The 13,563-nt window shown below is 35.7% G+C and overlaps 2 protein-coding genes across 2 annotated transcripts; one reads left to right on the top strand and one right to left on the bottom strand.

Annotated features, from left to right (window-relative positions):
* Window positions 1-764: 764 nt before the first annotated feature.
* LOC107817884 (cuscuta receptor 1-like) lies at window positions 765-9,909 on the top strand. Its single transcript, XM_075224085.1, has 7 exons — window positions 765-830; window positions 3,898-4,231; window positions 6,114-6,254; window positions 6,362-6,451; window positions 7,549-7,695; window positions 7,976-8,073; window positions 8,279-9,909. The coding sequence occupies exons 1-7, from the start codon at window positions 765-767 to the stop codon at window positions 8,306-8,308; spliced, it is 906 nt and encodes a 301-aa protein (XP_075080186.1). The 3' UTR covers window positions 8,309-9,909.
* Window positions 9,910-10,177: 268 nt separating this feature from the next.
* LOC107817889 (F-box/LRR-repeat protein At3g58900-like) lies at window positions 10,178-12,257 on the bottom strand. Its single transcript, XM_016643781.2, has 3 exons — window positions 11,084-12,257; window positions 10,804-10,975; window positions 10,178-10,550 (listed from the first exon to the last, which is right to left on the bottom strand). The coding sequence occupies exons 1-2, from the start codon at window positions 12,194-12,196 to the stop codon at window positions 10,955-10,957; spliced, it is 1,134 nt and encodes a 377-aa protein (XP_016499267.1). The 5' UTR covers window positions 12,197-12,257; the 3' UTR covers window positions 10,178-10,550; window positions 10,804-10,954.
* Window positions 12,258-13,563: the final 1,306 nt, after the last annotated feature.

Below are 13,563 nucleotides of genomic sequence, written 5' to 3'. Positions count from 1 at the left end.
TTCAGTAGTCTCAACTTTAGGAATTTCAGCGTCTAGCTCAACTTCAGGAGTTTCAACTATATTTTGCTCATACGTTGATGAGCTTGTCTTAGAAGGAATACCAATCTCAACCTCCACCTGCTTCTGGTTGCTCTTCCCTTTATATGTATTACAAGAACTAGAAGACTCTTTTCTGGTGTAACATAAAGGATTCATCAAAGGTTACATCTCTGCTAATTATAAACTTTGGTGTCAAGGGATCAAGATACCATAGTCGGTATCCTTTCACCCCAGATGCATACCCAAGGAAAATGCACCTTTTATCCCTTGGCTCTAATTTTTCATCATTTACATGCATGTATGCAGGGCAACCAAATATCTTTAAATCAAAATAATTAGCAGGAGTACCTGACCATATTTCCTCTGGAGTCTTAAAATTTAAGGATGCATAAGGAGCACAGTTGACAATATAACAAGCTGTAGGGATAGCTTCTGCCCAAAAGGCGTTTGTCAACCCAACATTTGAAATCATGCAACGAGCCCTTTCCAAAATAGTTCTATTCATCCTTTCCGCCACACCATTTTGATGAGGTGTCATTCTCACAGTACGGTGTCGAGCAATTTCTTTTGTTCTATGAATTGCTGGAGATTCTAAGCTGACTTGTTTCTGCTTCCTGAACACACAATATTTACAAAACTCCATATTTTCGGTACTTTGTCCACACAATAGACCTCTTTTACTGAGGATGGAAAGAATTTTTTCTCTTATATGCCATAATTTGGTAATGTTAGAATCTGATTTATCTGATGTTGAAACTGCAGCAACACTTGTAACAATAGATCCCAATAGAGTATACAATGTACCAAATCTGCGTGCTTTCATGATTACAAGAGCACCATGAGAAACTTTCAGAACTCCACCTTCACCAATGTACTTGCACCCAAGAGATTATAGAGTGCCCAAAGAGATGAGATTTTTCTTCAAGTCAGGAACATTTTAACATCGGTGAGAGTTCTCACCACACCATCATGCATTTTGATTCGGACAGTACCCTTTTCAATAACTTCGCAGGTAGCATTGTTGCCCATCAAGATAACTTCACCTCCAATAGATTCATATGTGGTAAATAAATCTCGATTGGAGCATATATGATAAGAACAACCCGAATCTAAAATCCACTCATTGTTAGATTTGAAACTATTATAAGTTGCGAAAAAATAGTTCCCTCAGTCTCATCAGCAACTACACTTGCTTCGGCACTGTCAGTATTTTTGTGCTCATTTTTCTTTTATGTATGGTTTTCTTTGTTTTTCAACCTAAAGCATTCAGAAATAATATGGCCTTTCTTATGATAGTATTTGCACATGACATTTCTGTATCTTGATTTAGGCCTCTCACTACTTGAATCTTTTTTATTGGATCTACCTCTTATGAATAAGCCTTCCCCTTGGTTCCCACTAGTTTTCCTAGTAATATCTCTATCTATTTGTTGTTTTGATTTCAAAATAGATTTGATATCTTTATAAGAGATATTATCCTTTCCATAAAGTATAATATCTCGTATATGCTTAAATGACTGGGGTAAGGAAACAAACAATAACACAGCTTGATCCTCATCTTTGATTTTAACATCTATGTTACTTAAATCCATAAGAAGAGAATAAAAAATATCAATATGTGTAAGTATAGATGTACCTTCAGCCATACAAAAAGTGTAGAATTTTTGCTTTAGGTAAAATCCGTTTTCTACTGTTCTTTTCATATACAAAGTTTTCAGCTTTTCCCATATACCTTTGGCTGAGCTTTCTGTAGCAACTTCACGCAAAACCTCATTTGAGAGATTTAAAATGATACATGCTTTTGCTTTTTTGTCAATGACAGCAAACTCCCCGTTTGTTATTTTATCCGGCTTCTTCTCCTTTCCTTGCAGTGCCAAATCTAAGCCATCCTGAATTAGGATAGCTTCCATCTTTAATTGTCACATTTTGAAGTTTGCACTTTGATCAAATTTATCAACATAAGTCTTTGTTAGAGTCATATTGACTACTGAAACAAACCCGGTTAGATTAGGCTCTGATACCAATTTGTTAGGATCAGAAACCCGGGTAGTTTAGAATTTAGCCAAACAATATTATAATGACAATGCAAGTTGATAATAACGTCAATTAAAGCAGATAAAGAAGGCACATATTTAATGTAGTTTGGTCAAGGTGACTTACGTCCACAAGCGAAGAGGAGCAATTTTACTATATCAACAAGAGTACAAAATTAGAGTAAATACTCTAATTAGTCCCAAATAACCCTGAGAGAATAACCTCACAAGATTATTCCAAAGAAAAGGATCACACAAGTCTTTCCAAATACTCAACTCTCTTACAAAATACTCTCAATATAGGAGGAGAGAAAGACAAAAGAATAAAGACTCTTCAATTGTTGGTGTGTTTTAAAAAGAAGAGCAACAACAATATTTATAGGAGAAATTGAACTAAGTCTTGCAAGTTCACAAAGGCAAGTTGCCAACTTGCAAGAGATCTCCCCCACTAATCCAAACTTGGTTGCCAAGAATAAATCTCTGCCAAACACATCTTTCTTATACGCGCATGACTATTTGCCAACAAAGAATGAGTTGGATTTTACAATAAAGAAACAATCATCATTTTCTTATAAAGCCAATTAGGCCATATTACAAAATAGGTTCGGCTTCATTATACAACAACCGAGCTCCAGCAAAAAATCACAAAGGTTGTACTCAATCCAAATTATAAAGAGCTCTAAAAGATAATGCCCTTACAATCCAAAAGGACTAACAACTTATTTGGATGATTGTTATATATTGTTTCATAATGTATTTGTCTTTGTTTCTCTTGTGTAGATAGTCAAAGTCTTCTTTTAAAAAAAAGTATAGTCAAAGTCGAGTTTTTGACCAATACTATCTCGTACCTTTGAGGATAGATTAATTTTTGTCCCTCAAATATAATCCTGAACATATTTAATCCCTTAAGTATGTTAAAGTAGAGCACCTTTAGTCTTAGTGATAGAATGTGTTCAAAAACTAACAGTGTTACCTAACTCTAATTCATGAAGCAAATCTTCACTCTGTAGCAAAACGTTTCCTCTTCTTTTATTGGGTAACACAAATTATCACTTTAATTCCTCATTTTTAGGTAATGTTTTCTAAAATTTTGACATTGAAAATATCCCTTCTACGCCAGTTTCCAATCTGCTTATTCGTGTGATCAACTCTATTTTTTCAAATTTCAACTTTTCTTTATGGAAAAATCAACCAAAAATTTTAAAAGTAAAAGTTTCAACTTCAAAATCTTAAATTTATTAGCTCTAGAAACTTTTAAGATCTCAAATTTATCAGCACTGTATTATTAGTGGGTGTTGGTTTATAAAACATTTTCGATAAATAAATTAAAAAGACAGTGATTGCCGAAACCAACCCCATAATTGATCTTGGAATTAGTTTTGGTTTCTACATTTTGAAAATTGATTTTGATCTTCATATTTCAAACCGAATTTGTTTTTGCTCACCATTGTGATTGCAGTTCGAAACTATGATTTTGTAGTTTTACTCTTTTGCGTTCTCTATGTGAGACATTTTAAAGAAGTTTTGGAAGATATACAAAAAGGCTGAACTAAACACAATTTCTTGGAAACTGATCAGAAATCGGGGAAGATTATTTTCCAAATAAAGGAAAAATGGGAACATTTTCTTGTCATGTTGAGCTTTAAATTATTGCTATGAGAGTATGACAATCCTTTTTTCCATTTGGCTAACAACTCGTCAAAGTCTTTCTTTTTGTCCAAAGCTACATCTTTGCCAGCCTATTTTTTTAATTAGCCAAATTGCAAGAAATATTTTTGGTGAAAAATGAGAGAAATCTGCTTGTGGGTGTTGATTTTCTTCTTAGCATAGCTGTTGGAAAGAAGAAAAAATTGCTCTTTTGAAACTCAAACAAAACATAAACTACACAAATGGTTCATATTTTTCAACATGGGTAGCTAATGAAACTTCAAATTGTTGTCAATGGGAAGGAATTATTTGCAGCAACAGTAGCAGAAAAGTCACAGAGTTGTCAATATCTGTGAAGACTTTTATTAAAGAGGATATTTCTGGTATTGAAAGTTCAAATACTGATAATTGGGGAAATTGGCATTTCAATGCATCTTTGTTTCTTCCTTTCAAGAATCTTAAAGCTCTTCTCCTCCGTGGATATTCTATAGCTAATTGGATTGAGGATGAAGGTTCGTCTTCTAACTGTTTGTAAATATGCCTGAGAAGCAGTAAAGGTAGATTTTATTTTTGGTAATAACTGTGAAATATTACCATTTAACAACCAAATTAGTACATCCTAAAAAACACCTAGACACACTACCACCTTCTAGGAAGGGTGCAATGTACTCATAGGCCTCTAACCAATGACTAATTACAGAGTTGTTGTAGCAAATAATTGCAACCTCTAGCTTTCCTTGAGTTCCTGAGTACATCTATTCTATTTCTACCTCTAAATTCCTTTTGCATCTGTGTCATCACAAAGCTAGTATTTACATTGATTCCTTTAAATACTTTTCCATTCCTGGCTTTCCAGGTGTGATAGATCAGGGCCCCCCAAATTGCTGCAGCTACTTCCTTTTTGAAGAACCTCCGGTGCTTTCTTTTAATCTTTTCCAGCACCTGCATTACAGTCCCTCGTGGTATTATCATATAAGTCCATTTCTGTATAGCTACCCTCAATTCAGTTGTCCATAGACAATCCTGAAACAGGTGGTCTTGGGTTTCAGCAACCATATCATTGCATAAGCAGCATTCGGTGTCTTGTACTAGCGCATGTAGTTTCAAAAGTCTATCTTTTGTAAGCAATCGACCATGAGCAGCTAACCAAAGAATCATCCTGTGTTTCGGCTGCATAATAGAGGTCCATATTAACTCTGCCACTAGTAGTCTGGGCAAATCCCCCTGTAGAGCAATGTAGCTACTATTTATTGCATATTTCCCAGAAGCAGTTAACACATATTTCCCGTTATGGTACCACTCCATCATTTCAACCTTTAGGGAATTCAATTTCCTCCAATACCAACTACAATCAAGTGGAGGTACATGTGCCCATATGTTATTATTTGCTTTCATGTACACTCCATGTACCCATTTGACCCATAACATGTCTTTCTTCACTGGTAATTGCCATAATAACTTGCCCACAGAAGCAATGTTCCACTTATTGCACCCTCTGATATTGAGTCCACCACATTTCTTTGGAATACATATTTTGTCGCAGGCTATTAGAGGTATCTTCCTTTTCTCTACAGAACTTCCCCAAAGGTAGTCTCTACACTGTCTATCAATTTCCTTCAGTACACTTTGCGGTAGTATGAACACAGATCCCCAAAAGTTGTATATAGAGAAGAGCACTGCATTAATCACTTGTAGCCTCCCAGCATATGATAATTGTTTTGAGTAGACAACATTTATTCTATTGGTGATCTTATCCACTAGTTGATGACACTCAATTTTACTCTATTTCTTTGAGCTTAGTGGTAGTCCCAAGTATCTTATAGGAAGTTGTCCAACAGAGAAACCAGTTCTGGCAAATAATGCACTTTTTGTATCTTCATCCACACCAGCAATAAAAATATTAGATTTCTCCAGGTTAGCCTCCAATCTTGTAGCACCACTAAAATGGTGTAAAGCTTCCCATATGATTTTGGTGAATATTTTTCCCATACGATTTAAGTTATATACAGTAGGGGCAGCCCGGCGTACGAAGTATCCGTATTCACACAGGCTTCGGGGAATGATTGTACCCCAAGGGGTGTGATGTAGGCAGGCTACCCTGATACAAGTATCAATGGATGATTCCACGGCTCGAATCCATGACCTATAGGTCACACGGAGATAACTATTGTTGCTCCAAGACTCGCTTCCTTAAGTTATAGATAGTGGCGGTGTAATTTTTGTAACACTATTAAAATTTGTCGAATATAGCAGGTTATTATTCTATTTTTCAGGTTATCATAGTTGCTACTGTATAAAGAGTTCTTTGTTTGTCGTATGTCAACTTAACCTCAGGCTGTGAAAAACTTATAACTGTCAGTACACAAAATAATTTTTTGATCACTTTATTTACAGGTTTCGAAAAACTGAAACAACTAACAAAACTCGAAAAGCTTGATTTGGCTGGGAACAACTTCAATCGCAGCATATTTCTATCTCTTAGTCAACTTACATCTCTCAAGTCATTGAACCTCGGACGTAACAACATTGAATCAGGTTACAACTTGTGATTAATTTCCTCTGTTTACCACTTAATTTAAACTATTTTAATATCCCCAAATCAACTATTACATATGTAACTCATCAATTATCTTAATTTTCAGGTAATGAAAGATTGACAGGGTTAAGCAATCTGGAAATCTTAGATCTAAGCGTTAACAGATTGAATGATGAAAGTGTTCTCTCTGCTCTAGGTAGAAATTTCTCTCTTTATAGAACTTTCTTTACCCTTTTACTTTGGGAAAAGGGTCAAAAACACTTTTTTACCCTATGAAATATCTTAATTTTACTCTTCATTATACGTTGGGGCTATTCATACTCTTGCCCTTAGCAAATTGTCTCGTATGTGTCCTTGACTTTAACGGAGATCCAATGTGGATTGGATGAATTCCACGTGTCAAAATACTTTGGGAAAAGTCCATATTGGGTAAATATGAACCTTTTTCTCAAAGTATTTTGATATGTGAAAAAAATTCACTCAATCCATGCTAGATCTCCGTTAAAGTCAATGCAAAATGATACAATTTGCTAACGTCAAGGGTATGAATGACTTCAAACGTAACGGATTATAAAATTAAGATATTTCGTTCTATAAATGGGTAAATTTGATCATTTTCCCTTTTACCGTTGCTGCTTTTGTTCCTACCTGCGGAAGTTTACTGATAACAGTTTATAAATACTTGGGCAGAGCTAAATACATTTAGTACAACTTTGAAGGTACATTTTGTTCCTTGAGTTTGTTATTTTCAGATGATCGTGTTGTAATTATGTGTATGCGATGTAGATATAGCTTATTATGAACTCAATCAAAATATCAAGCTCAAAAATCAAAAGAATTGAAAACCGCAAAAAACCCCACTTACAAGGGCTCCATTTGAATTAAAAATGTTTGAAATCCATAGTATTTTAATACCGTTTTCAGATTTCAAATCCTAAAATTTTATCAATGTTGCGCGGAGTCCCCGAAATGCGGCCACACCCTTGTTAGATCCTCCAAAAGTAGTGTACTTTTGGAGGATCTGATATGCGCCTGGTAACATTTCCTGAGAGTCCGACAACTTAGAAAATTATAGTCTTATGGTAGCTAAAAGTAAAATTTGCTGGAAATACTTACAAATACCAAAAATTTTCAAAGCATTTAGTCATCCCCTTTTTTAAACAACATTTAAAATATGCATGCTATGATTTTGACATATTTATTGTCATCAGTAACACTAATTACAAGCATAACTTTGCAAACCTATAATGAACTATGTGTTGATGATTCTTTTGTGTTTCTTTTACATGCAAGAGTTGGGAATTCTGAGAAATATAAAGTATTTACTTTTGGATGGGAATACGTTGGACAAAAACTTTCTACAGAGCAGTGTTGTCATGTCATCCCTTAAAGTATTATCAGTATCTAACTGCGGCCTGAATGGAACCCTACCTATTCCAGGTAATCTTAAACAACCAACTGCAATTAGAATGAATGATATATTTTCAATTGAAGTGCTTAGCTTGACAAGGAATATTCCGCGCACATTATTGTAGGTAACAATTGATTAAGAGCATATGTTTGTCTGAGTTAACATAACACAGTTTACTTCATTTTACTTTTCTCACTTACCATCTTTGTTTGAAGTTTCCTAGCAGTTTGGTTTGCATGTTTCCTATATTTTCTGCAAAGGCTGCAATATAGACATGTAATAACAGTTAGCTATTTGTTTTTCATATAGGTTTATGCAATCTAAAATATCTGGAAGAACTAAGTCTCAGCTTCAACAACTTCCATGGAAATCTTCCTCCATGTCTTGGAAACATAACATTACTTCGGGTAATCTTTGAGTAACTTGTGTTACCCATTCTCACAGTGCCGAAATTACCTGCTACATATCTGCAAAAAAGATCTCTTACCGATGTGGTATGGTAAGATGTCATTGTGTCAACCACCCAATCCGACTCTTGATATGCCAAGTGCATGCATTCTTCTTCCTCATTTATGAAAAGAATAACATTATCATTGTTTTGCACCATAGCAGATATGTTGTCGTCATTCTTCTGGCCACTGATTTCACCTTTGCCCTTCCTTGGATTTGGGCAATCTCTTTTGAAGTGACCTGGTTGATCACAATTGTAGCAATTTATGGCTTTTGATTTGGAGCGGTTCTTCGACTTCCCACGAGCTCTGAATCTACTATAGTTGCTCGAACTGCTTTGATAACTCATACCTCTACCTTCTGTGATGAGAGATTGTCCTTGATTTTCAGACTTCTTTCCCATCTTCTCATTAGGTAGAAGAGCCGATGTGACATCTTTCAATTCAATGGTAGTCTTACCATGCAGGATGGTTGTTGCCAAATTATCGTATGAAGATGGCAATGAGTTGAATAACAAGATGGCTTAATCTTCTTCCTCGATTTTTACTTCGAGGTTGGCGAGCTGTGTGATTAGTCCGTTAAACACATTTAAATGTGACAAAAAATTCGTACCTTTACCCATATGTAGGGCGTATAGCTGCTTCTTCAGGTACAATTTATTTGTTAGCATTTTGGACATGTATAGGCTTTCCAACCTTGTCCAAATGCCACATGCGGTGTATTCATCAATAATGTTATTTATCATATTATCTGATAAGTGCAACCTGATTGCACTAGCAGCCCTTTCATCCAAGTCATCACAATCCTCAGCTTTCATGGTATCAGGTTTTTTGACATCAATATCTAGTACCTTGTGTAATCCTTGTTGGACGAGGGAACTTTGCCATGTTGATGGATTAGACACTTTTTTGGTGTGGAGAAGATGATGTCACTAGTTCTACAAGAGTGATTCAGCCGATTGAATAGTGGCATTTAAGAATTAACAGCCTGGGTACTGCTACACTATTGCATTTAAAGGTTTTAATGGTGCTTTAACAATGGTTGGCTAACCATAAAGATGAAGAAGAATGGTAGGTGCATTTGGGGTGAAATAAAGGTATTTTATAAGGGTAATAAAAGAATTTTACAATACTTTTTTAGTTGAAACCGCGCTCAATTGCGAGGATAACACACACGTGATGCCATGTCAGATTCAGGTGTTCACGAGATATACCTCTACCAACTTGTCTAAAAGGTCACTCGGTAAGTCTAAGTATGTAACTAACAGCTGAGGCCAAGTTAAGGTGTTTGTTTATATATTATACCAAAGATAAAAGAAGGAAACTCAACAAAGAAAGGGGCAGTCTAGTGCATAAAGTATCTCATATTCACGCATGATCTCGGGAAGAGGCGCACCCCAAGGGGTATGATGTAGACTGCGTATCCTAATGCAAGCATTGGTGGCTGTTTCCATAGCTTGAACATGTGACCTATTGGTCACTAGGAGATAACTTTACCATTGCTCTAAGGCTCCGGTTCAAAAGAAGGAAACTCAACATTCAGAAAATTTCAAAAAAATGAACATGGAGTCTAGCTTGGACAAAAGGGATGATATCTCAAGTGCTGCTGCTCAATTTTTTCAGAAGATGTTTTCACACAGGAAGCTAGCTACAAGGATCTTGATTTAATCATTAACATTCAGGCTTCTATTACAGATGATGACAATCAAAGCACTCAGTAGACTTGTCTGACCTTAAGCCCATAAGTTTTTGTACTTATTCTAGCAAGATATTATCTAAACTCTTGAATCTCAAGTTGTCTTTGATCTTGCCTAAATTCATATTCCAAAACAATAGCGACTTTGTGAAGAATAGGCCAAGCACTGAAAATATTTTTCTGGCTCGGGAACTGAAAATATTGTGAGCAGGTAACATTGTTATCAAACTTGACATGGCCAAGGTCTATGACAGTGCGGACCGGACATTCTTGTGTTGCGTTCTCAGGAAGCTCGGGTTTCAGTGGATTATGGATTGATATGGAATAATAGATCATACTAGGCAGAACCAGATAGGCAAATCTAGGTTGAGTTTAATAAGTTCAACTGAATTCACTGCTTTCAGAATCACGTTTATATATAATAGATCATATTATATACTAACTCAGACTAAATGCTGGATTTATATACGACTCTCTAGACAATCATACTAAGTCTGAACATACTAAAACTAATGCTGATGTATCTGTGGCTCTTGAGAGAATCATACCAAGCTTGTTATTACCATTTGAACATGAAAGTAGTCACTTGATCAAACAGAGGCGTGGACTTTAACCAACTATACCGAAGGGCGTCCATTTCCTTCTCAATTGTGTACGTACTGACTTCTTTCAATCGACGCTGCCAGTAGGAACGCTTGGTTTTGGCATCATATGGGCATCCTATTAAGGTAGGCAGCACCTGTGTATTTGACAAAACCATAAGATACAAAGAATAGACTAATGATTATAGGACAATCAATCAACATTAAGCAAATGCCTATTTTGACATGTTGTAACAAGTTACCTACCTTATGTTTTAGAAGTCTAATTCCACTTTTACCTGCACATATTTTTTGTATGATCTGATTGTATAACATTTAAAAATAAAGTCTAATATCCAACATTAGCTAGCTACACGTTTGAAAGGATATCCAAATAAAGCAAGAAATTACCTGGAGTAGTTTGCTATTTGTAATAGAAAGTATTGACATGGTCTTGGGATACATTGTCATTAAATCATGTATGAATGATTCAAGATGCTTCACAGGTCTAAATAGTATCCTGACTTTATCAAATGGAGGAACAACAATTTCTTTTGGATCTTCATATATAAAGATGGTTTGTCTGCAATATTGTCAATGACTAAAATTTTAACCAAATTCAAGAAGTAAAACAAACAACTAAAATTTTATTTTGAGACTCATGGAGCAAAAAAAGATTGAAAACTCTTACCTTCTCGCAAAATATTGCTAGTATGAGACCTTTAGAATAGTTGGACTTTTGAACAAAGTGAGGAAGGTCGAAGGGAATTTTGTCACCCTCAGAAACAAATTCCGTCAAATTTGGAGCTTGAATCTTGACTTGTTCCAGATTCCTCGACTTCGATAAGGTCAACTTCTTGAGTTTTTCGCTCACAATCTCTATATTTTTCAGCTCATAGCAACTTTCTAGATCCAATTCAAAAATGTTTGAGTGCTTAGAGAACATGTCTTGAAACAGTTTCTCTGTGATGACATCCCAGAGTTTGAGTGTTTCAAAAGTATTGTAAGCATCCACAATTGCAATGTTGCAAGGAACAAGATTGTCCTCACTTCCCTTGCTTAATTGTGCCATCCCTCCACATCCAAAGTATCGAAGATTTGGAGCCTGGACTATCAAGCTTTTGAGACTGTCCAATACACCCAATACAACCACCAAATTCTCCAAATGTACTAGGCCAAAAACATGTAATTTGTTTATACCCTGGCAATTAACTAGTTGTAGAGTCCTGATGAATGGGCATCTGGCGAGAAGTCTTTGCAATTGGTCTTCTAATATATGGGCACTCCGCAAATCAAGGATTTTTAGATTACAGAATGTTATGATTTTAGTTGTGCTAATATCAAATTCAAACTTACACCTCTCTAGTGTCAATGTTTTCAGTTCTCTAGCTGCATAAATAGCATCAGGTAAACTATAGTAGTACGTATCAGAATTCCAAGGGTGAAGCTCTAGTACTTTGACGTTAAGTTTAACCACCAAATCAATCCAACGATCTATAGCAGAAGCCAATTTTTTGTGATGATATTCGCATTTAATGCTAAATTGCTCTAGACATAAATGTTTTTCAACATGGGGTCGTAGGGACTGATCAACAAAGTTGACAAAATTTTCCCAAGATTTTCGTTCGTGATTGAGTACCAGATTAGGCCGTGAAATCCAAAAATTATACCACCTCTTGGATAAGACACAAGTTTGAGCCGCCTTTTTTGGGGTAATTTCAGTCTGGTATAAGATCTGATAAATGATTTGCACAGGCAACTCTGATATTCTATCCTCGCCACTAATACTTTTTGCCTCCATCATCTTAAGCAGATAATGCTAGCCTACGTATGTCCTTTGTGCGACCGATTTGTATTTAAAGAAAAGTCCACCTTGTGTGATGAGGGTTAGTCGGGACAAGTGCACAAATAGCCATTTGGAGGACCATTATTTAAAGGATAACCAGGTATTATGAAGTTTTTATTGTTTAGCCATTTAAGAATCAAATACACATCAACGAGATCAAAGTTGAAAATCACAGGTTTTGAAGTTCAAACTACTGGTGACGTCCAATCCTACTCTCTATATGAAAGTAGCATGGTCGTTAGCAATAATAAACCCAACAAAGGTTGGGGTCGAATTCCACAAGGAGTAGGTGTGTGTTAGAGAGTCCAAATGCATGCAAACTTGATTATTCTTAATGTAATCTTCAAACAAAGAGTGGTTGTCAATTATGTCTATAATTACTACTCAATCTTTGACTAAGGCACACGTAGAGTGCAAATAAGGTGATGTAGTAACAAATAAGAGAAAGACGCTAGGATTGCTTCCCCTTCGTGTAGGCAATGCTTTTGGGTATACAAATATTCAATTCTAGTTAATTAAGCAGTGTTATGGCCCCAATTGCTATTATACCAACTCGATATCTTCCAACACTTGAGAGGTTTTTACACCAAGTTACTCTTCCAAGACAACTAAGGCTCAATGATAAGCAACTAATTAGCCCAAGTAGAAATCACACTATTCCTAGTTAGATTTTGTTAATCAAGTGATTAACCCACTTAATTTCTTGCTAATTACCTTGTACCTAAGCTAAGTTCCACTCTTCCAAGTTAGAACAAGCAAAATAGGCATGGATTTAGTGTTTGCAACCACGAAATCAATCAATAATACATGGAGTAATTAGATAACATAAAGCTTAATCAAACTTCGAATTTATATTAATAACCCAAAAATATAACCACACTTAGGGTTCATAATCCTAGCTTAATAAATTTAGCTAGACATATTAAGAAAGAAAAATATAAAAAGAGATGAAAAACTAAACATAATAGCTTAAGAGGAAAGAAAGATTATGTAGAACAATGGTGAAGTCACCAAAATCCCCAAAGAAGAATCCCAAAAGTTGTTGCACAAAGTATTCTTGCCAAAACAAATACCCTAGAATGACTTAAAATAGCTATTTATTCTAAGCCCCACGACTGGACAAAATTGCCCTTCGGTCAATTGCGTAGCCTGGATGCATGGGCGTAGGCTAATTGCGTAGCCTACGCAAGTTTGAACACTTCAGTTTTTTTCCTCTGCGTAGGATATCTGCGTAGCCTACGCAGGTTTGCGTAGGCAAAAACAGAATGTCTTCAAATCTTTACTTCTCAGGTTTTCCTCTGCGTAGCCTATGCAAGTTTGCCTAC

This window comes from Nicotiana tabacum, chromosome 11, assembly GCF_000715075.1.
Source record: "Nicotiana tabacum cultivar K326 chromosome 11, ASM71507v2, whole genome shotgun sequence".
Lineage (NCBI taxonomy): Eukaryota > Viridiplantae > Streptophyta > Magnoliopsida > Solanales > Solanaceae > Nicotiana > Nicotiana tabacum.
This window is presented reverse-complemented; position numbering and strand designations above follow the sequence as displayed.